We start from the raw sequence: 23,677 nt of genomic DNA, 5'->3' as shown, positions 1-23,677 counted from the left end.
AAGTAAAAAAAAATCCTGAAATGATTACGCCTGTTTGGAGGTTTGCAAGGCACTAGGGTATGGGGAAAGTGAATCGAGGTGCTCTCCGGCTCATTCCCAGCCAGCTAACAACCCGCCATATCTAACACAGCTAAGAGCTGCCGACGCCATTTTGCAGGGTGGGCTACGCAGACTCTTGGCGGGAGGCCGGAGCGCTTGAGCGGGAGAGGACGTGGAAGTGTTGGAGGTGGGGAGCGCGCGTTACGATTGGAAAGCACGCGTGCGCACAGGCGACAGCGGCGGAGGGGTGGGGCCAGTGTACGAGTGCGCGTGCTCGGTGGGAGCCCGCGGAGTACCTGGAAGGAGGTGGGGGGCGAGGTAGAAAGGAGTGTGATTGAAGAGCGCTTGCGCAGGAGGGCTACGGTACGGGGGTGGGAAGGCTCCGGAGCACGCGCGCGGAGGCGGGACTTGAGAAGCGCTCGCGAGATCTTCAGGGGCTATATATAAGCGCGGGGAGCTTGCGTCCTTTCCCTGGTGTGATTCCGTCCTGCGCGGCTGTTCTCTGGAGCAGCGTTAGTTTATCTCCGTCCGCCTTCTCTCCCACCTAAGTGCGTGCCGCCACCTGATGGAAGATTCGATGGACATGGACATGAGCCCCCTGAGGCCCCAGAACTATCTTTTCGGTAACTGCAGGGGGGAGCTGGAGCGAGGCCGAGCGGGGCCTGGTGGCGGTGAAGGCGGGGGTGAGGGGAGGGAATCCGGCTGCAGCAGGGTCTGGTGGAGACCGCCAGACCGGCTGGAGGCCTGAGCGGGTGGGAAGAGCTGCCCGAGCCCTGGACCTGGTGGGATTGGAGCCGCGGGGGGAGCCGGAGGCGTGAAGGGGGAGGAGACGAGCGGCCTGAAGCGCCTGGAGCGTGAGCAGTCCGAGGCCCAGGGCCTGAGGTGTAGCGGAACTGGCCGCCTGGAAGTTCGGCCGTTGCCAGGGATACGCCGCGGAGCCCCAGGCGTGGTTTATTTTCTAACGGAGTTCGTTCGTAGGCTTCTGATCCCAGGCCCCGGGTTGGTGGTCCCGGAGGCTGGGTTTACCGGGAAGCATGGGCCTGCTTGTTGGAGAGGGTAGATGCACAGCCTGGCGTTGTTCTGACCTCAGAGTCTGGAGCTGCCGGACCCAGACTTCACTCGCGTGCTTCGGCCAGTTACTGGGGGAGGGGAGGCGCGGCGCGGCGTGAGGAGGCCGCAACCGCTGGGAGCACGTGGTTGCCACGTGGTTGGGGGAGGGAGGGGGGTGTGGGCACTACATCCGGGGCTCACTAGCATGTTGCTACTCCAGATCAAGGGATGCTGTGGCTCAGTTGAAGTGGGAAATGTTAAGAGGCTGGTAACACTAGGATTCCGGAGGCCTTTGTTCAGTGCTTACAGCATCTACTGTGATGGCAGCTCTTTTTTTTTGAGCCCCTTTTCTGTCTCACTGCAGTAGCTGGAGCTAGCCCCACTTTGCAGATGACGGCACTGGTGCCCAGAGATTAACTCACTTAACGAAGGTTGTACTTATAGGCAAAGAGGCTAAAACTAAACCAAGACCCTTGACTCGTAGCTGCTGCTTCGTGAATATTAATGAGGCTTCGTTTTAGGGGGACGTCCTCGCATGCCGCCATTTGTGCAGCATTGACCAAACCGCTTATTTAAATACAAGAAACACGTAGAGTGTTCGATTTGAGTCAGATCAAGACCTAAAACTATTCGCAGAATTTTGGGACCACCACCCCCTTCGACTTGCGGTAGCCCTGCCCCAAAAAGGAGAGTCCCACTTGGGTTTTTAATGTCAGTAGGTTTAATTACAGAAGCCTAATCTTTGTACTCTTCAGACTTTGAAGTAAGTGCGAATCCTACCGTGAATTTTATTTTGTTCATTATCCGTGCTGAGATTTGTTAATTAAACTTATTCACATTTAAGCATGTATATGTATTGGTAACAGTTAGATGGTAGTTAAATGGAATTATTTAAAATTTTTATTCTGACAGTATTTTAAAGAATTTTGCCCATGCATGGATGGAGTGGCAGTAGACACATGTATTTAAAACATTAAGGCTTTAATTCCTAGCTGTTTTGGATAACTGAGAATTCTGATAAATTTATATCAGTACTTTTTGATAACTGTTGGAAACAACCCTCCTTGTCTTAAACATAGTTTCTGAATATAGTTTCAGGCGTATGTCACTTTCTGTTGCTTTAAAGAGTAGAGTGTTGACCCCTGTAGCAAGCTTTGGTTCTTTTACCTTTGTCGTTTTTCTTTTGTAATAGTAAGCTATTCATGTTTGTAACCGTTCTCATTTCGAACTTTCCATTTGGGAATTTAGGTGGGTAAATCAGCTGTTTTAAATAGTGGGAAACTTAACATTGGACATTATATTTGGTTTCAGGTAATTGTTTTAGGTTCAGATTTACTAAACCGTTGAGCTCGTTTCTGTATGCAGAATAACAGTGCCCATCAGCGTAGTTAGAGATGAAATATGGTATGAGGAGAAAATAGAATGGTAGACTTCTATGGGTGTTACTTGTTTGTAGAGGTTTCTGTTCAAGAAATCTAGGAATTGATCATTCTGCTTTGCCCTCTGGTAGCTAAAATTGTGAAAAACTAGTTCAAAAGTTAGACCTGACCTTTTTGGTTACCCACACTTAAGTTTCAGTGTTATTTTTCTCCTTGTTAGAGTTGCTTTTTTCTTCATTTACAGGTTGTGAACTAAAGGCCGACAAAGATTATCACTTTAAGGTGGATAATGATGAAAATGAGCACCAGTTATCTTTAAGAACGGTACTTAAACTTTCAAAATAAACTACTTAACCCTACTTGATTTCAGCCTTTTAGTTTCTATTCATGTGGCTTGAGACTTTTCCTTTGCTGACTGCTTATAAAATACTATTTCTTACACCTGGGTATTGTGTGTACCTCACTGTCTGTACATCTTTGATGAAGAACTTGGCATCTATACTCATTTGGTAACCATGTAAAACCCAGTCACATTGTTAAACTTGCCTTATTTTCTTCAGTTGGATTATAAAGCCCTTGTAAAAGGCATCGATAATCTTACATGTCTACCAGAGATTAGCTTTCTCTCAACTTAGAAGTTGCTCAATAAATAAGTTAGGTGATCTATATTGTGTGTATGCATATTTATGCATTTCTTAAGTTTTCTGAATATGAGAAATTGATTTGCCAAGATCACAAAACCTGAGGATAACATTGCACAGATTTGTTTTCTGAGGTAACAGTGATAGGTTTATACTTGTATTTTTAAAAAATCATAGTCATGTGCCTCATTGCAACTGTTGGGTCAACAGATGGATCATACAACGGTGGTCACATAAGATTATTATACCCTATTTTTAATGTACCTTTCCTGTTTTTGTTTTTGTTTTTGTTTTCCTTTGGAGACAGTCTTCCTCTGTCACCCAGGCTGGAGTGCAGTGACGTAATCTTAGTTCAGTGCGACCTCTTGATTTCCGAGTTCAAGTGATTTCCTGCCTCAGCCTCCAAAGTAGCTGGGATTACAGGCATGTGCCACCATGCCTGGCTAATTTTTGTGTTTTTAGTAGAGACGGGGTTTTACCATGTTGTCCAGGCTGGTCTCAAACTCCTGACCTCATGATCTACCTCAGCCTCCCTAAGTGCCGTGGGATTACAGGCATGAGCCACCACCGCCCTTTCCTATGCTTAGATGCACAAATACTTACTATTGTATTTCAGATGCTTACAGTATTCAGTACAGTAACATACTGTACAGGTTTGTAGCCTAGGTGTGTGTAGTAGGCTATACCATCTAGGTTTGTTAGTATAAGCACATTCTTATGATTGTACCAAGATGAAATTGTCTAACAACACATTTCTCAGAACCTAGCCCTGTGGTTAAGTGACGCATGGCTGCATATATAACATTTAGTGGTGGGGGGGTGTAAAGTAGGTGGAACTCAAAGTTGAAGTGGTATTTTTTTTTTGTTCACAGGTCAGTTTAGGGGCTGGTGCAAAGGATGAATTGCACATTGTTGAAGCAGAGGCAATGAATTACGAAGGCAGTCCAATTAAAGTAACACTGGCAACTTTGAAAATGTCTGTACAGCCAACGGTAAGGGCACTTGTATACTTTGGATCTTGTGTCAAGGTTTAATTCTGTTTTAAGGTAGGTTTGGTGTCATTTCGTTGTGCCAAAGAGATAGAAAGTGGTTCTTTATCTTCTGTCACTGGAGTTCAATGGTCAGCTCTTGAACATGGGGGTTTCTGCTGCTAGTTTATCAGAGGTGGAAAAAAGGTTCACTGGTTTGTGGTTTTTTTTTTTTTTTTTTTTTTTGAGATGGAGTCTCGCTGTGTTGCCCGGGCTGGAGTGCAGTGGCCGGATCTCAGCTCACTGCAAGCTCCGCCTCCTGGGTTTTTACGCCATTCTCCTGCCTCAGCCTCCCGAGTAGCTGGGACTACAGGCGCCCGCCACCTCGCCCAGCTAGTTTTTTGTATTTTTAGTAGAGACGGGGTTTCACCGTGTTAGCCAGGGTGGTCTCGATCTCCTGACCTCGTGATCCGCCAGTCTCGGCCTCCCAAAGTGCTGGGATTACAGGCTTGAGCCACCGCGCCCGACCAGGTTCACTGGTTTGTTGATTTGGCTTATGTGTTTGCTTGTAATGTTTATTGTACATTTTCTTCATATGTTTAGTGATTAAAAATTTCTTCCTTCTAGGTTTCCCTTGGGGGCTTTGAAATAACACCACCAGTGGTCTTAAGGTTGAAGTGTGGTTCAGGGCCAGTGCATATTAGTGGACAGCACTTAGTAGGTATGTTATTTTTATGTATTATACTACTTAGTTTATTCTCTTTAATGCAGTTGCTTGGTTCCCAGTTTGGACTTAAAGCATGGGTATAGTACTACTGTCTTTAAAATAGATTCCAGTGTGAGTCTAGAAATTTATAATTGGAGAGGACAAATAAATTTTTGGAGTGGGGGGACAAAATCTTGATCTGTCACCCAGGGTAGAGTACAGTGGCACGATCTTGGCTCACTGGAACCTCTCCCTCTGGGATTCAAGGGATCCTCCTGTCTCAGCCTCCCCAGTAGCTGGGACCACAGGCGTGTGCCACCAAGCCTAGTTGTGTTTTATAGTTTTAGTAGAGAAGGGGTTTCGTGAAGTTGGCCAGCCTGATTTTAAACTCATGGCCTTAACGTGTTCTGCACGCCCTGGCCTCTCAAAGTGCTAGTACTACATGCGTCAGCCACTGTGCCTGGCCTAAAATATTTTTTTAATAAAGACAGTCTCATTCTAAGGCTGGAGTGCAGTGATCGTAGCTTGTTACAGCCTTGAACTACTGGGTTCACATCAGCCTCTGGACTAGCTAGAACTACAGGCACACTCCACCACGCCTGGCTAATTTTTTTTGTATATGTGCAGATGGAGTCTCACTGTGTTGCCCAGATTGGTCTCTTGGCTTCAAGTGGTCCACCTTGGCCTCCCCAAAGTGAGATTACAGGCATGAGCCACCCTGCTCAGGCTTCTTGCATTTAAAACCTGGCAGTGAACGTTAGGCCTCAGAATACCTTTGTTAAAAAGTTCCTTTTCCCATTTGCTCTTTTTTTAAAAAAATAGAATAGAAATCTCAGTTTTTAGAATATTTACTGTATGCTATCAGTGTTCTTTTTTTTTCTGATTTCTTTGCTGCTTGAGTTTTATAATGTCTAATAAATTGTATTTTAGCTGTGGAGGAAGATGCAGAGTCAGAAGATGAAGAGGAGGAGGATGTGAAACTCTTAAGTATATCTGGAAAGCGGTCTGCCCCTGGAGGTGGTAGCAAGGTTCCACAGGTAGAGATGGCAATTTTATTATAGGTTTTGTATTACAGATTTTAGTTTGGTGATAGAACAGCTCTTGTTCATGAGTATGTGCCTTTTCTTTTAAAAGAAAAAAGTAAAACTTGCTGCTGATGAAGATGATGATGATGATGATGAAGATGATGATGATGAAGAGTAAGTATGATCTTAGAAATTTGATACACTTCTGAAATCTTAACAGAAAAAAAGGAATTTGACATTGTTATATGCATGAGGATTTTATAAAAGTCATTTATGAAAAGCCATCCTGTGTAATAGTTTATAATGAAAGGGCAAGTGGTCATCTGTTGTCAGTTTAAGTTAAATGAGCTGAATTGAAAGGATATTGGGTCATGAGCCTTTACAGTGCTGTGACTTGTGACTCTTCAGAAGGGTAGGCTATAGCATTTGCAAAGTTTGAATATGTCCCTTTGTTTTAAAGATTTAGTGGATGTTATACCCATCAAGCCTGGTATGTATTATGGTGAAGTTAATTAGATTGGGTTGAAAGAAAATCTGACTAAAGGCCGGGCGCGGTGGCTCAAGCCTGTAATCCCAGCACTTTGGGAGGCCGAGACGGGCGGATCACGAGGTCAGGAGATCGAGACCATCCTGGCTAACACGGTGAAACCCCGTCTCTACTAAAAATACAAAAAAAATTAGCCGGGCGAGGTGGCGGGCGCCTGTAGTCCCAGCTACTCGGGAGGCTGAGGCAGGAGAATGGCGTGAACCCGGGAGGCGGGGCTTGCAGTGAGCTGAGATCCAGCCACTGCACTCCAGCCTGGGCAACAGAGCCAGACTCCGTCTCAAAAAAAAAAAAAAAAAGAAAAAGAAAAGAAAATCTGACTAAATAGCTCTATATTCATTTTACAAATTGTTACTGAAGGTTTGTTATTCCCCAAAAGGATTTTGGCTTGTGCTTTTATGTAGATACTTAATGGACAAAAATAAGATCCTAAAAGGGATATTAAGATTTTTCTTGGGATTTAAAATATGATTGGAAACATTAATTTTTTAAACTGGATCAAACTTGGTATAAACAGTTACATGCACACTGGTATAAAGTACTGTTTATAATTGGTCTTATGTGTGCAAGTATTAGTAATACATTAAATACTTGGCTCTCAGCTTTGTTCTTCAGTTCTGAGATTGGTCCATATGCATTTATGGAAAACACATTAAATATAAGAACGTGCACTCTAAAAGAGAACATGCATGAATGATCAAATTGGGAGTTTAGGTTTTAAACTGGTGGTTCTTCAAAATCTTTGAGCATTGACGATGAAGGCAGAAAATAGGGAAAAGGCTGAAAGAGCTGAAAGCTTAAAAAGTCAAATTTGACCAGGCGCAGTGGTTCACACCTGTAATCCCAATACCCAGCCGAGATGGGAGGATCTCTTCGGGCCAGGAGTTTGAGGCCAGCCTGGTCAACACAGCAAGACCCAATCTCAAAAGAAAAATAAAAACTCAAAGTACTTGCATGTCAGACTTCCATAAATGAAGTCAAATTTAAGGCAGTATTTGTCACTGTTTTTCTTCTTTTTTTTTTTTTTGAGATGAAGTCTCCCTACTGTTGCCCAGGTTGGAGTGCAGTGGCGCCATCTCGGCTCACCGCAACCTCTGCCTCCTGAGTTCAAACGATTGTCCTGCCTTAGCCTCCCGAGTAGCTGGGACTACAGGTGCGCCACCACGCCCTGCTAATTTTTGTATTTAGTAGAGACAGGATTTCAGTATGTTGGTCAGGCTGGTCTTGAACTCCTGACCTCATAATCTAGCTGCCTTGGCCTCCCAAAGTGCTGGGATTGCAGACGTGAGCCAGTGCACCCAGTCAGATTTTTATATTTTTAATAGAAGACGGGGTTTTGCCATGTTGGCCAGGCTAGTCTCAAACTCCTGACCTCAGATGATCCGGTCACCTCATCCTCCCAAAGTGCTGGGATTACAGACGTGAGCCACTGCGCCCGGCCACTTTTTCTTGAGATGGTGTTTTACCATGCTACTCAGACTGGAGTTGAATTCCTGGGCACAAGCTATTCTCCCATCTTAGCCTACAAAGCAGGTGCATAACCAAGCCCTGCTTGTTAATCACTTTTAAGAATATTTGTCATTAGTAAGAATTGAAATACATCCCAAGAGAAGAATGGGAAATGGGCTAAAAACACAAATGAGAAATAGGGATGGTATGGTTTGGATTGATTTAGTCCGATTTTGAGTTACCTTTGCACAAGTTTATAAAATAAGTATTTAATAGCATTCACCAAGGCTCAGGGACAAGCAATCACTTCCAGAAAGACTTTGGAGTAGGACCTGATGGTGGTCTTGATTCTGTTGGGGTTTTGGAAGATTTCCTTTTTTAAAAATGGATAGGCCGGGCGCGGTGGCTCAAGCCTGTAATCCCAGCACTTTGGGAGGCCGAGACGGGTGGATCACGAGGTCAGGAGATCGAGACCATCCTGGTGAACACAGTGAAACCCCGTCTCTACTAAAACTACAAAAAAACTAGCCGGGCGAGGTGGCGGGCGCCTGTAGTCCCCGCTACTCGGGAGGCTGAGGCAGGAGAAAGGCGTGAACCCGGGAGGCGGAGCTTGCAGTGAGCTGAGATCCGGCCACTGCACTCCAGCCTGGGCGACAGAGCGAGACTCCGTCTCAAAAAAAAAAAAAAAAAAAAAAAAAATGGATATAGTTAGGCTAGGCGTGGTGGCTCATGCCTGTAATTCCAGCACTTTGGGAGGCTGAGGTGGGTGGATGACTTGAGCTCAGGACTTCAAGACCAGCCTGGCCAACATGGTAAAACCCAGCATCTACTAAAAATACAAAAATTAGCTGGGCGTGGTGGTGCCCACCTGTTGGTCCCAGTTACTTAGGAGGCCGAGTCAGGAGAAGCGCTTGAACTTGGGAGGTGGAGGTTGCAGCAAGCCAAGAACATGCCACCGCATTCCATCCCGGGCAACAGAGGGAGACTCCCATCTCAAAAAAATGAATGTGAATTCATGATGTAACCACAATGTAATAATTTTTCTTTGTCTTGGTGTTGATAGGAATGAGAAGTGTAGATAATCAAGTTCCAAATCAGTACCCATGTTTTTTGTTTGTTTGTTTGTTTGTTTGTTTTTGAGACGGAGTCTCCCTGTGTCGCCCAGGCTGGAGTGCAGTGGCCAGATCTCAGCTCACTGCAAGCTCTGCCTCCCGGGTTTTTACGCCATTCTCCTGCCTCAGCCTCCCGAGTAGCCGGGACTACAGGCGCCCGCCACCTCGCCCGGCTAGTTTTTTGTATTTTTTAGTAGAGACGGGGTTTCACCGTGTTAGCCAGGATGGTCTCGAACTCCTGACCTCGTGATCCGCCCGTCTCGGCTTCCCAAAGTGCTGGGATTACAGGCTTGAGCCACCGCGCCCGGCCTGTTTGTTTGTTTTTTAAGTCTCACTCTTGTTTCCCAGGCTGGAGTGCAATGGCGTGATCTCTGCTTACTGCAGCCTTTGCCTCCTGGGTTCAAGCAATTCTCCTGCCTTGGCCTCCCGAGTAGCTGGGATTACAGGCATCTGCCACCATGCCCGGCTAATTTTTGTATTTTTAGTAGAGATGGGGTTTCACCATGTTGGCCAATCTGGTCTCGGACTCCTGACCTCAGGTGATCCGCCCGCCTCGGCCTCCCAAAGTGCTGGGATTACAGGCGTGAGCCACCATTCCCTGCTGCAAGTTTTCATGTAAGTTGAAGAAAGCATACTAAGGTCTAGGCATAGTGGTAAAGGATGCTTTGAGGCAAACAAGTCTTAATAGAAACTTCAGTGGTGAGATGGCAAGGGCCCAGCATATAGTTAGATGACAATGAAAATGCAAAGAGGTGCAGGAAGGTTTGTTATAGTCACTTAGAAATCTAACCCTTTAAACAGATAAAAAGGGAAATCAGTGATCCCGTTTTGAGGATGGAAAGGGGATAGTGTGGGCTTAGTTGACTCTTGATTTAAGCAAGAAAAGCTAGATAATGTGCATAGTGCTGATGTATCCTATGTGTAGATGTATGTAGTATCTTGATAATATGTGACACTTAAATGTCTTTTTTAATTTATTGGGGAATTTCTTAATAAGTAAAGCTGGATTTTTTCTTTTTTCATTTTTTTCTTTTTTCTTTCGAGACAATCTCTGTCGCCCCACCTGAAGTGCATTGTTGGCCAGGCTGGAATGTAACTTCTGCCTCTGGGTTCAAGTGATTCTCCTGCCTCAGCCTCCCAAGTAGCTGGCATTACAGGCATACGCCAGCATGGCCAAACTAATTTTTTGTATTTTTAGTAGAGATGGTATTTCACCATGTTGGTCAGGCTAGTCTTGAACTCCTGACCTCAGGTGATCTGCCCACCCCAGCCTCCCAGAGTGCTGAGATTACAGGTGTGAGCCACCACGCCCTGCCAGTAAAGCTGTTTTGATAGTAGTTTTGATAGCTGTTTTGATAGTAGTTTAATAGACTTGTTTTAACGAATAAGAAAAAACGTTTAAGAAAAGCATTCTCATCTTGTTTCTAGCACAGGGGAGGCACCTGCAGGGATTGGGTTCTAATGCCAGAAACTTGTAATGACAAAATCACTGTTAAAAAGCACTTTAAAGGCTATTCGTGGCAACTTTTTTAAGTTATGATACTTTTTCTAAATACAGAAATTATTTCTTCGGTGTTGGAAAGATAGGTGTTTCTTACACGAAGTTGCCGTATTGGGATTTAGAGGCCAGTATGTTCAGTTTTTTGAATTAAACGTGAACCACTTAGTATTTGCTGATACAGACTTCTGCCTGACTTGCCCTCCAATGACTCGATTGGATTACTCCCCTCCATTATTTACCTATTTAACGTGTAGAGTTTACACCTGTAATCCCAGCACTTTAGGAGGTCGAGGTGGGTGGATCACCTGAGGTCAGGAGTTCAAGACCAGCCTGGCCAATATGGTGAAACCCCATCCCTACTAACATACAAAGAGCTGGGTGTAATGGTCGGTACCTGCAATCCCAGCTACTACTGAGGGTGAGGCAGAATAATTGCTTGAACCCGGGAGGCGGAGGTTGCAGTGAGCCGAGATCACACCATTGCACTCCAGATTGGGCAATAAGAGTAAAACTCAAAAAAGAAAAAAATAGTGTACAGTTCAGTGGTTTTAGTGTGCTTAGTTGTGTAGCCATCACCACAATCAATTTTAGAACATTTCATCACCTGAATGAGAAATCGTCCTCTATAGGTATTACCCCTCATGCTCCTCAGCTCTAGTCAGCCACAAATGAACTTTGTAGGTTCCCTGTCCCTCATATGTTGCATGAATGGACTTCTGTGACTGTTTTCCTAGCACAGTGTTTTCAAGTTTCGTCCATGTGAAAGCATTATCAGTACTCCATTTATTTTTATGGTTGAATACATTGTATGGGTATATTATTTGGTTATGCGTCAGTTGGTGAGCATTTGGGTTGCTTCTACTTGTTGACTTCTATGAACGCTTGTGGACATGTCATTTTTTTGGGGTGTACACCTAAAGTAGAGTGGCTGACCCATTGTATTCCCACTAGCAGTGTATGGGGCTTCTGATTTCACTACACCCTCACTTGCCATTATCTGACTCTCTAATCCTGGTGGTATGAAGTGCTAGTTGTGGGTTTGATTGCATTTCAGACCTATGGACTATTATTAGTCTTTATTAGAGCATCTTTTCATGTATTCATTGGCCATATATCTTTGGAGAGATGTCTTTACCCATTTAAAAAATCCAGTTACTTCTCTTTGTCTTTACTGAGCTGTAAGAATTTTTTTTTTTCCTATGATTTTTGTATTTTTAGTAGGAGAAGGGGTTTCACTGTGTTGGCCAGGCTGTTGTTAAATGCCTGTCTTCAGTGATCCACCTCCCTCTGCCTCCCAAACTGCTGGGATTACAGCTGTGAGCCACTGTGCCCTGGCAAGAATTCTTTTTTTTAGACAAGTCTCTTTCTGTTGCCCAGGCTTGAGTGCAATGATGTGATCTTGGCTCTTGCTCACTGCAACCTCCTCCTCCCTTGTTCAAGCAGTTCCCCTGCTTCTTCCAAGGATTACAGGCATCCCCCGATCCCTTCCATGCCCGGCTAATTTTCTGTATTTTTAATAGAGACTGGGTTTCACCATGTTGGCCAGGCTGGTCTTGAACTCCTGATTTCAGGCCTGTCTCGGCCTCCCACAAGTGCTGGGATTACAGGCGTTGAGCCACTGCACCGGGCCTAAGAATTCTTTATACATTCTGCAAACAAGCACCTTATCAGACGCATGATTTGCAGATTATCTTCCACTATTCTGTGAATTGTCATTTAACTTTCATGATGGTGGCCTTTGACCCAAGTTTTAAATTTTTATGTCTGATTTCTTTTGTTGCTTGTGCCTTTGGTGTCAATCCTAAGAAATCATTGCTAAATTCAAAGTTGTGAAAATTTACCCCCTTAATTCTGAGTTTTGTCTTGTAGCTTTATTTAGCGCTTTGTTCCATTTTGAGTAAATATCTGTGTATGGTGTGAATGGAGGGGTCCAAATATAGACTTTGGGGTGTAGATGAGCAGTTTCCCCAAATGATTTGTTCAAAAACTTTTTTCCCCATTGAAGGATCTTGGCAACCTTTAAAAGAGTCACTTACGGCCCGGTACGGTGGCTCACGCCTGTAATCCCGGCACTTTGAGAGTCCCAGGCAGGTGGATCACGACCAGGAGATAGAGACTATCCTGGCCAATATGGTGAAACCCTGTCTCTACTAAAAATACAAATTTTAGCTGGGCATGGTAGCTTGTGTCTGTAGTACCACCTACTCAGGAGGCTGAGGCTGGAGAATTCGCTTGAACCTGGGGGGCAAAGGTTGTAGTGATTAGAGATTGCACCACTGTACTCCAGCCTGTGACAGAGTGAGATTCCATCTCAAAAAACAAAAAAAAATCACTTACTATAAATATACATATTTATTTATGGTCTGTTTGTTGATGTATGTGTCTATCCTTAACAGGTAAGAACAGTTACAACACTGTTCCTTTGCAGTTTTTTTTTTTTTTTTTTTTTAAATGAGTCTCACTCTGTCATCCAGGCTGGAAGCACAATGGTGCGATCTTGGCTTACTGCAACCTCCGCCTCCCGGGTCTTCCTGCTTCAGCTTCCTAAGTAGCTGGGATTACAGGTGCCCGCCACCACTCCTGGATAATTTTTGTATTTTTAGTAGAGACTGGGTTTCTCCCTGTTGGCCAGGCTGGTCTCAAAACTCCTGACCTCAGGTGATCCAGCTGCCTTGGCCTCCTAAAAAGTATTGGGATTACAAGCATGAGCCATGGTACCTTGACCCCTTCGTAGGTCTTATAGCTGATTTTTTGAAATCAAGTGTGAGTTCTCTAGCTTTGTTCCTTTCAAGATTGCATTTGGCCTCTTTGGGTCCCTTAAGTGTCTTTTTTTGTTTTTGTTTTTTGAGATAGGGTCTTGCTCTGTCACCCAGGCTGGAGTGCAGTGGCAGAATTACACAGTTACAGTCTCAAGTAGATCCTTCTGCCTTAGCTTTTCAAGTAGCTGGGACTACAGTCACACACAACCACGTCTGCTAATTAAATTTTTTTTTTTTTGTAGAGAGGGTTCTCATTATGTTGCCTAGGCTGGTCTCGAACTCAAATGATATCCTCCCACCTCAGCCTCCCAAAGTGTTAGGATTATAGTTGTGACACACTGCCGACTCTTGGGTTTATATATAAATTTTAGGATCTATTTCTACAGAGAAACCAGCTTGGGGAGTCTTCTAAGGATTGTATTTAACCTGTGTATTTGGGGAGTGTTGCCATCTTGGCAATATCTGAACATGGAATGTTTCTATTTAGGTCTTTAATTTTTTTTTTTTTAACACAAATTCACTCTATTTGAGTGTACAGTTTAACTGTACATTACTTAAATATACATATATTATACATTGGCATAGTGTATATTCATGCAAAACTACTTATTGAGCAGCTTTGTTTCCCAGCCCCTAGTGATCACAATTATACCTTCCATTTCTTTTGAGTTTGACTACTTTTGGATACTTAATGAATAGAATCATACAGTGTTTTTTTTGTGGGTGGCTTATTTTACTTTGTTCAAGGTTCAGTCATATAGCATGCAAGAGGATTTTCATCGTGTGTGCGTAAACATTTTCATTATTCAGCCATTTAACAGTTGGGTTGCTTTCATCTCTTGGCTGTTGTGAACAATGAATGCTTCGATTAACACGGTGCACAAATAATCACGTCAAGGTCCTGCTTTCAATTCTTGTGTCTACTCCCAAATTTTGAAAGTGCTTAATGTCTTGATGTTTCATTTGTAGTGATGATGATGATGATTTTGATGATGAGGAAGCTGAAGAAAAAGCACCAGTGAAGAAAGTGAGTAGATACAATGCTACAAGGTTGTTAAACTAACAATAGAAATAGTAATTTTTTAGTGCTATTTGCTTGTTTTGTAGTTGAGGGAAGCTGGTGTGGGAGATCATCTCATACTGAAAATTAGTTCTGAGGGAGGACTACAGAAAACTTATAGTGGGGAATGGTCTGTTTTCTTTATCCATGTAGCCCTCCACCCAATTTGTTAGTCTTGTGTAACCTTTTATTCAAGTGGTTGCTGCTTTTTCTTTTCTTTTTTTCTTTTTTTTGAGACGGAGTCTGTCACCCAGACTGGAGTACAGTGGCGCAATCTCGGCTCACTGCAACCTCTGCCTCCCAGGTTGAAGCGATTCTCCTGCCTCAGCCTCCTGAGTGGCTGGAATTACAGACTCAGGCCACCACACCCAGCTAATTTTTGCATTTTTAGTAGAGATGGAGTTTCACCATGTTGGCCAGGCAGGTCTTGAACTCCTGACCTCATGATCTACTTGCCTCGGCCTCCCAAAGTCCTGGGATTACAGGCGTGAGCCACTGCGCCCAGCCTGTGGTTGCTGCTTTTCTTACATGGCTTGGACAGTACTGTTTGCACTGTTGCTGGGGTCAGGGACAGTGATTAAGATAAATTTCTAATTGCAGTCTATACGAGATACTCCAGCCAAAAATGCACAAAAGTCAAATCAGAATGGAAAAGACTCAAAACCATCATCAACACCAAGATCAAAAGTAAGTGGTTACATTTACATATGGGTCTCATTGATACAGTCGGGGAAAAAAGATTCTACTGTTGTGGAAGAATCTAGTGTGTCTGAAATTTCATAGGCCTTTATAGAACCCCTGTAATTGCTGTTTTAAAGTTTAAATCAGCTTGCTGCAGCCGGGCGCAGTGGCTTACTCCTGTAATCCCAGCACTTTGGGAGGGAGGCTAAGGTTGGTGGGATCACCTGAGGTCAGGAGTTTGAGACTAGCCTGGCCAACATCGTGAAACCCCGTCCTTACTAAAAACACAAAAATTAGCCAGGCATGGTGGTATGTTCCTGTAATTCCACCTACTCAGGAGGTGGAGGTTGCAGTGATTGTACCACTGCACTCCAGCTTGGGCGAAAGAGTCAGACTCTGCCTCCAAAAAAAAAAAAAATCAGCTTGTTATGTGTTATAGGTACACACAGACAAACATACTAAGTAATGTGCTGCTGGGGTTCCAGTGGCGGGGGGAACCAATAGACTTTTTTGAGAGAGACGGACCCTCGCTTTGTCAGTGAGTCTGGGTTAGAGCTGCATGATCTCGGCTTGCTGCAACTTTCACTTCCCGGGTTCAAGCGATTCTCCTCCCTCAGCTTCTCAAGTAGCTAGGACTACACGTGTGTGCCACCAGGCCCAGCTTATTTTTGTATTTTTGAGTAGAGGTGGGGTTTCACTATATACGTTGGCCAGGCTGGTCTTGAACTCCTGACTGCAGGTGATCTGCCCTCCTGGGCCTCCCAGAGTGCTGAGATTATAGGCGTGAGCCACCACGCCTGGCTTGAATTTTTTATGATTGTGAAGTCAATAGTTGTTTCCTGTAAGGAATCTTTGTTGAAAAGTACACCTGCATAGAGTAGAGATTCTCAACCTTGGCTGCATATTAGATTGAAGTAGAACATTTAGGGCCAGACAGGGTGTGATGGTCTCCTTTCTGGCCTTACCCCCTTCCCTGCAGAAAATGGAATTTAAAGGAGAAAAACTTTAAAAGAACCCAACACTGTGCTCTGCTTATGGAGATTATCATGAAATTGGTCTGGGGTGGGCCCCAGGCATCAGACTGCAATGACTTTCTTGCTTTATTCTTAGGGATCTTCTGATTTCATTTTTTGAACTGAGTATTGTGCATTAAAAAGCGAACTCCCAAGTTACTCCTTTTTTTTTTTTTTTTTAAAAAAAAAAAGACGGGTGTCCTACTCTTGCCCAGTTGGGAGTACAGTGGTATGATCATAGCTCTCTCTACAGCCTCCAGCTGCTGGGCTCAAGCAATCTTCCCGCTTTAGCCTCCTGAGTAGCTGGGATTACAGGCATGCACCACCATGCCTAGCTAATCTTACAAGAAAGATTTTTAAGAACAAAATTGTATGGTGTGAATTTATTGATAATTCCAGTTGTATAATTAGCTTTATAAGGGAGTTTTGTAAGACTATTTGAGGAAATCCAGATAGAATGGGTTTTAAATTAGGAGTTGTATTTATTCTTATGACCTTTTGGAAGTTCATTTCCTTTTCAGGGACAAGAATCCTTCAAAAAACAGGAAAAAACTCCTAAAACACCAAAAGGACCTAGTTCTGTAGAAGACATTAAAGCAAAAATGCAAGCAAGTATAGAAAAAGTGAGTAAAGTTATTTTTAAAAAAACTTTCTCCCTGCTCAAATTGCATGTGTCTAGTTTGCGTAGACTTGAATGTTTCTTGTTTTTTTTTGTTTTGGTTTAATGTACTTGCCCTGTTCGTGGTATGAATTTTTTAAAAAATGAATTATAAAACATTTATAATAGTGTCTATGGTGATTTGCATATGCAAAATTAAATATGCCTTATTTTCCATTATAAAAGGAATGTAGTGCACTGGTTGCAAGATAACATTCTGACCTTCCATGTTAAAATAGATCAGTGAGAACCCTTGACCTATTCTGGTTGTAAGATATGCTAGAGAACCAACAGAGGGCGTATGAGACTTCATTAAAATTGCAAACAGCTGGAAAAGTAGACTGTTTGGTTGGTATTATAGTTAAATATTCATGATTGACCCTAGTCAGAAGTAATTTTCAGCAGATTGAGACATTTCTGTTTGCCCTTTACACCAAGTTGTCACCAGTTAAATACATGTAGTAATAGATTTTGTGAATGACTAATAGGTTTAAATCTAGTTTCCTTTTGTCTTAAATAATGGAAATATGGGAAGACGATTAGGTCTCTTGTCTGATTGACTTGAGTAGGATATGAAATAAATGGTTTAAATGCCTTGGAAGCACATTTGAGAGAAGCTTTAATTCAATGAACAATACTTTTAGACTGCAATTATTGAGAACAAATGTGGGGTGGTAAGGAAAAATTGCCAACTCATTTCCCCATGTTTTTCCTGTGCTCTATAGATTTTTTGTTGGCTTGTGTAGATTTCCTTGTACAGTGATAAGTCCACTGGAAAAAAAATTTTAGAACTGGAACATATTTCTTGTTTTAGTCACACTGGAAACCCTTTAGCCTTCCTGCTTATCAGATTTTTGTCCCTTGGATACAATGCTGAAATGACATATTTTAGATTCCCCTCCCCTCCATTTTAATATGGTCCTATCTCCTTGGTTTAATTGCAGGCGCATTGAACAGCCCTGGGCACTACATGTAAATTAAGCCCAAAGATGGGGAGAAAGGAAAAGGAGAGACAAATATAGTCCATACTGAGTGTCATCAACAATCCAGACTGAAGTCTTCTATTTTAATCTCAATCCCCTTTTCTGATTTGCCACCCATGCCTCTTCAGGCTGGAAACAATCTCACTCTTGGTTCCCTAAAGCACTTTCTTCTGACTGCTGTGATTCAGTGAACCTTGCCCTTTGCTTTCTATTACTTGTGCATTTGCCTCACCTCTGACAATGTTTTAAATCGCCTTTGTATCTCCTTAGCTGCTCAATAAATATTTGAATGAATCAATTAAGAATGTATGTGACAATAATTTTGAAATGGAAATTGAGGTTTATTTTACTAGGTTATTGGAGGCAGTTAAGTTTCTTAATGCTATACTTGATTCTGCCAAGGTCCTTTGGACATTTGAAAACCTTTTCAATCTTTTAAAAATGCATAAAAGATACTTGGAAAGGTATTAAATTTAATAAAAACAGATATATTCAGTGCTTTAAGGTAATTCCAAAGTAGTGATAAATAAACATTTCAAGATATTTGCAATAGTAATGTTTTGAAATTTTGGTGACAAAAAGTTACAGGTATCGCCAACACTGTTGTAGTTTCTTGCCTATATCCATAATTTGAAGGAAATGGTAAGAGTGATTAGTGAAGTGTAATTACTGTAATTTCTCCCCCATTGTAGTTTCTTGCGTATATCCGTAATTTGAAGGAAATGGTAAGAGTGATTAGTGAAATGTAATTACTGTAATTTTTTCCCCATTAAACTTTATATATCTTTAACTGATGACCAGATCATTGTTGTTCTGAACTGGTTTGTGATCAACAAGTGTTTTGTGGGGTTTTGTTTTTTTAAACAACAGTTTGGGTCACTTGACATGGTTCTCCAAAGGAGTGTTACAGGTTGTGTTTGGTTCTGGGTGATAAAACCGGCTTGTTAGATAATACAGATAAGCAACCGAGTTGCCATGTCATGTTTGTCTGTAGAATCTCAAGTGTAGCTTTTATTTTATGTTCCTAGAAAGGTCGTCTGGGAAGATTTGACCCTTTGGCAAATCTGTTTGAATAGAGATACTAGCCATGCTGCCCAATAGGGCTTTCTGGCCCTGAAAAAGACATTGAGTATTCTTGGAAAGTTGAAGGGAAAAGGAGTAAACTGCTCTATGTAGTAGCATTGCAGATTATTGAGGAATTTTCTAAAGGTATCTCTCTCAGTGTATTTCTCTACTTACCTGTAATAATGCTTTTGTCTCAATAGGGTGGTTCTCTTCCCAAAGTGGAAGCCAAGTTCATCAATTATGTGAAGAATTGCTTCCGGATGACTGACCAAGAGGTAACTGAATTTTCTGGGGACAAGATGAAGTCCAAGTTTTTCGTGATTTATTATGATTCTGCCTTTACCCTTTTTAAGTGTTGGCTCTTTTTAAAAAGTTCCTAGCCACAGATAATTCATTTAATGAAATAATCTGAAAATTCATGTATTTAATGAAATACATGAAGAATACAGTTGGCAGTCTGAGACGATAACTTTAGTATATTTTTTCCAAATTTCCTATAGTTGGCAAATTATTTCTTGGTTATTGAATTCAGTTTTACTTTTTTGGTACTATTTTGGCTAAGGAAATTGCTGTGGTTTTCCTTGTTGCTCCATTTGGCGGCTTGGGGCAGTCTGGTCTTTGCTTTTTTGGGAGTTGGTAGAGATCTTTTTTTTTTTTTTTCCATAGATCTTATGGGAAATACATTTTGCCAAAATCATCCTAACGTGAAACCTGGAAGCAAGACACTAAATTGTGGCTACTACTAGATATATAAGCTTGAGTTTAGCTGTTAGATTTTACAATTAGTACGAAAGTCTTAGTCAACATACAGTTTATGCATATATTTTTGCTCTTATTTACAGTTGATTTATAAGTGTAAGGAAAATGTAAAAGTGGTTAAATAGGGACGTTAGGTAGGTATCGTGTAGAGAACCGATGGCTGCATTTAATGGTTTTTAGGTTTCCTGTAGTCAGCTTTTTTCAGAAAATTTGGCAATTAGCTGTTTTTTTTCTGCCATAATATTTAGCAGGTCAGTTATTTTAATTGCACCTTAATTTTTAGTTTTTGGGTATGTAAAACCCTGATTTGGTTAATTTTGACTTGAGCTTTGCTAAAGTTGCAGTGATGGGCTTTAAGATGATCAGATTCAGTCTTTTGGTTGCTATTCTGTTTTTTCTCTACATTTGAATCCCAAAGTTTAAAGTGTGAGTTTTGGGAGTTTATTTGGCATACTAAACATTGATTGAGCATAAGTTATTTTGAAACTTTATGCAACAGGTTGTTTTGAAGCATTATGCAACAGGTTATTTAATATTGAAAATAGTGGAAAGTCAGACATAAATAACCAATATGTACTAACAAGTAAGCATAAGAGATGCATTTCTTCAAGTACAGCCAAGGAAAGTGATAATTTAATGATTAAGTTGCAGTGGTCCTCTGTACTTTATAACAAAGGCTTGTAGCTACAAAGTTTTGTAGCTATTAAATTACTGAACCAGCACTTCTACCAGAAGTATTTTGTTTTTAAAAGTATTTTTGCCCAGGTTGGTCTTGAACTCCTGGCCTCAAGCAGTCCTCCCAAGTTGGCCTCCCAAAGTGCTAGGATTACAGGCACGAGCCACCTTGCCCAGCCTACCAGAAGTATTATCTTGCTCTAGAATTGAAAGTATTCTCGTGTCAGAATGAAATTTCTGCAATAAATAGTAAATGTTTAATAACTTGAATTACTATTAGAGATTATCAAAAGTAAATGCTGCCCGTCTTTGACATAGAGATGCAAGATGCAAGCAGTGACAATGTATATTTGTTTGAACCTGATGATGAGAAGATCTTTGGCTGGGCGTGGTAGTTCATGCCTATAATCCCAGCACTTTGGGAAGCAGCATGGCAAAACTCCGTCTCTACTAAAAATAATAAATTTAGCTGGGCATGGTGGCGTGTACCTGTAATCCCACCCACTCAAGAGGCTGAGGCAGGAGGATCGCTTGAACCTGGGAGGCAGAGGTTGCAGTGAGTGCCACTGCACTCCATCCTGGGTGGCAGAGTGAGAGTCCATCTCAACAGAAAAAGATTTCTATGATATTTAATATTGGCATTCAGTATTCAGTTATCTTGTACCTGAGAACCCATTGGCTGTGAAACAGTGACAGCTGAGAGAATCCTGTCATCTCATTTTCTAGTTCTTGGTGAACTTCTGGATTTTTATTCAGAACCACCTTGCCATGTTGGCCAGGCTGGTCTTGAACTCCTGACCTCAGGTGATCCACCATCTCGGCCTCCTGAAGTGCTGGGATTACAGGCGTGAGCCACCATGTCTGGCCAGCTGTTTTTTGTTTGCTTTTTGTTTTTGGGTTTGCTTTGGTCACCCATCTGTAGTGTGATCTTGGCTCACTGCAACCTCTGCCTCTTGGGCTCAGGCAACCCTCCCTCCTCAGCCTCCTGAGTAGCTGGGCCTCATGTAGTTGCACACCACCATGCCCAGCTAATTTTTGCGTTTTTAGTAGACAGGGTTTCACCGTGTTGCCAAGGCTGGTCTCGAATTCCTGAGCTGAAGTGATCTGCCCACCTCAGTCTCCCAAAGTGTAGGGATTACAGGCGTGAGCCACCATGCCTAGCTTCAGCAGATAGTTTTTTCTAAATGTACACATGCACAGGCAATTCAGAATACGTTTCTGGTGTTTAACTTTATTTGCTAAATCTGGCCAACTCTAAAGCTGATCTCAGGGAAGATGAAGTTGGAAGTAACATTGGCCAAATGGGTCTCTTAAGTAAATAAACTATTAAATATTAGTATATTCATATTATTTTTATGACTGATTAAAGTATTAGGAATTAAATTATATCTGAGTATAAATTTTCTTGGAGTCATTTCTTTATCTAGAGTTAACCTATTTGGTGGTAGAATGAAAAATAGATGTTGAACTATGCAAAGAGGCATTTAATTTATTGATGTCTGTGAAGTGTTGTGGTTCCTTAACCACATTTCTTTTTTTTTTTTTTTTTTTCCAGGCTATTCAAGATCTCTGGCAGTGGAGGAAGTCTCTTTAAGAAAATAGTTTAAACAATTTGTTAAAAATTTTCCGTCTTATTTCATTTCTGTAACAGTTGATATCTGGCTGTCCTTTTTATAATGCAGAGTGAGAACTTTCCCTACCGTGTTTGATAAATGTTGTCCAGGTTCCATTGCCAAGAATGTGTTGTCCAAAATGCCTGTTTAGTTTTTAAAGATGGAACTCCACCCTTTGCTTGGTTTTAAGTATGTATGGAATGTTATGATAGGACATAGTAGTAGCGGTGGTCAGACATGGAAATGGTGGGGAGACAAAAATATACATGTGAAATAAAACTCAGTATTTTAATAAAGTAGCACGGTTTCTATTGACTTATTTAACTGCTTTATACTTTGTCAAGGAAATAATTTACGTAGTTAGGAATGGCAAATAGTAGTATAAAATTCTATGAGAATGTCCCTGCCCCTCCCCTTCAATAGTTCACTGGAGCTAACCACTTTTTCATCATAAGGATTTAGTGCTGTGTTCCCACCTCCTGATGATAGTTAACAATTATTATAACTATGCAACATGTTTCCAAATGTTCCATTAGACCTCCTATCCGCCTATTCTAGCCTCACTCACAGAAAATCTGACATGTTAAAACAGCTTAAAAGCAGCCTTTCAACCTGTATTCTTGTTTTTTTTCCCCTAGGCTGGAGTGCAGTGGCACAGTCTCAGCTCACTGCAGCTTCCGCTTCTTGGGTTCAAGCAAGTCTCCTGCCTCAGCCTCCCAGGTAGCTGGGATTACAGGTGTGAACCACCAGCCCGGCTAATTTTTGTATTTTTAGTAGAGATGGTGTTTCACCATGTTGGCCAGGCTGGTCTTGAACTCCTGACCTCAAGTGATCTGCCCACCTCAGCTTCCTAAAGTGCTAGGATTATAGGTGTGAGCAACCGCACCTGACCTCAACCTGGATTCCTTGTCTGAATCAAAGCAATTATTTCAGTGACTATTTGCAGAAGTTGCCTAATAGTACTTCTTACAGATGTATAGGAGAAAAATTATCACATAGATATGAGGATATTCGGGGACTAATTAGCACCTTTATATATTCTACCTTAAGCTGATTACACATGATCTGAGTTGGATATACTGATTTCATTTCTATTGTTTTGCTGTGGTATATACTCCAGTAGTTTGAGCAGATGAGGGAATGTTCTCCAGTTCTGTGCCGTTTTCCTTGGGAGATTTTCATCTCCCACTTCTATCCATTCTTAGACTTGTTTGATTGTCTTGGATAGTTTTTCTCATTCCTTTTTGTTTAAACTCGGGAAAGAGACTTTTATTTTGTCTTTCAAATTTTTGTGTTGATTTTAATATACCAACTGCTTGCTGCTTTGGGTGTGTATCTGAAATCTAAAAACATCACTCAGCATTTTATTTATTCCAACATTTTGAAGTGGTCTTGAATTTTTTTCCTTTCTTGTTTTGAGATCTATTGTGTAGTGGTGTAATCTCAGCCCACTGCAGTCTCCCATCTCAGCCTCCCAAATAGTTGGGATTACAAGTGTGTGCTACCACATCTGGCTAAGTTTGTATATACACATAAAAACAAATATGTAAATATATATAGTATATAAATATACTAAAATATATATAGTGTGTGTGTGTGTGTATATATATATATAATTTTTTTTGTTAGTAGAGGGTTTCACCATGTTGGTCAGTCTGGTCTCGAACTCCTGACCTCAAGTGATCTGCCTGCCTCGGCCTCCCAAAGTGCTGGCATCGGGCGTGAGCCAGTGTGCCCAGACAGGCTTTCATTCTGTGCTGGAAATGATTTTAATGGGATTTATTCTTTTTTGCCAATTTCTAGAATGATGGATTGATACCTAGCAGCTTGTGAAAAGGAATCAGTGAGTGAGTTTAACCTTAATTCAGGTTTTTTTTTATTTGTATATATCTCAACCCACTGTATTTTTTTGATGCTGATATTTTATTTTTGACCAAGGGAATCCCCTTCAAGCTTGCTCCTGTCATAGTAGATCTCAGTAATCTGATCACTCTTTG

General features: G+C 41.8%; 1 protein-coding gene across 4 annotated transcripts; it reads left to right on the top strand.

Moving 5' to 3' along the window:
- The first annotated feature begins 306 nt into the window (after window positions 1-306).
- On the top strand, window positions 307-21,979 carry NPM1 (nucleophosmin 1). 4 transcript variants are annotated; one of them, XM_050794346.1, is made up of 11 exons: window positions 308-662; window positions 2,713-2,792; window positions 3,982-4,101; window positions 4,705-4,798; window positions 5,714-5,820; window positions 5,918-5,982; window positions 14,143-14,200; window positions 14,834-14,920; window positions 16,449-16,550; window positions 18,834-18,908; window positions 21,623-21,979. In XM_050794346.1, exons 1-11 carry the CDS (start codon window positions 605-607, stop codon window positions 21,659-21,661), a joined length of 885 nt encoding a protein of 294 aa, XP_050650303.1. In that variant the 5' UTR covers window positions 308-604; the 3' UTR covers window positions 21,662-21,979. The 4 variants fall into 4 exon arrangements, with proteins under 4 accessions (XP_050650304.1, XP_050650306.1, XP_050650303.1 ...); XM_050794347.1 differs by lacking the exon at window positions 14,834-14,920 and having other exon boundaries at window positions 307-662; XM_050794348.1 differs by lacking the exons at window positions 18,834-18,908; window positions 21,623-21,979 and adding an exon at window positions 17,530-17,866.
- Window positions 21,980-23,677: the final 1,698 nt, after the last annotated feature.

The sequence above is a fragment of the Macaca thibetana genome, chromosome 6 (genome assembly GCF_024542745.1).
Source record: "Macaca thibetana thibetana isolate TM-01 chromosome 6, ASM2454274v1, whole genome shotgun sequence".
Classification (NCBI taxonomy): domain Eukaryota; kingdom Metazoa; phylum Chordata; class Mammalia; order Primates; family Cercopithecidae; genus Macaca; species Macaca thibetana.
This window is presented reverse-complemented; position numbering and strand designations above follow the sequence as displayed.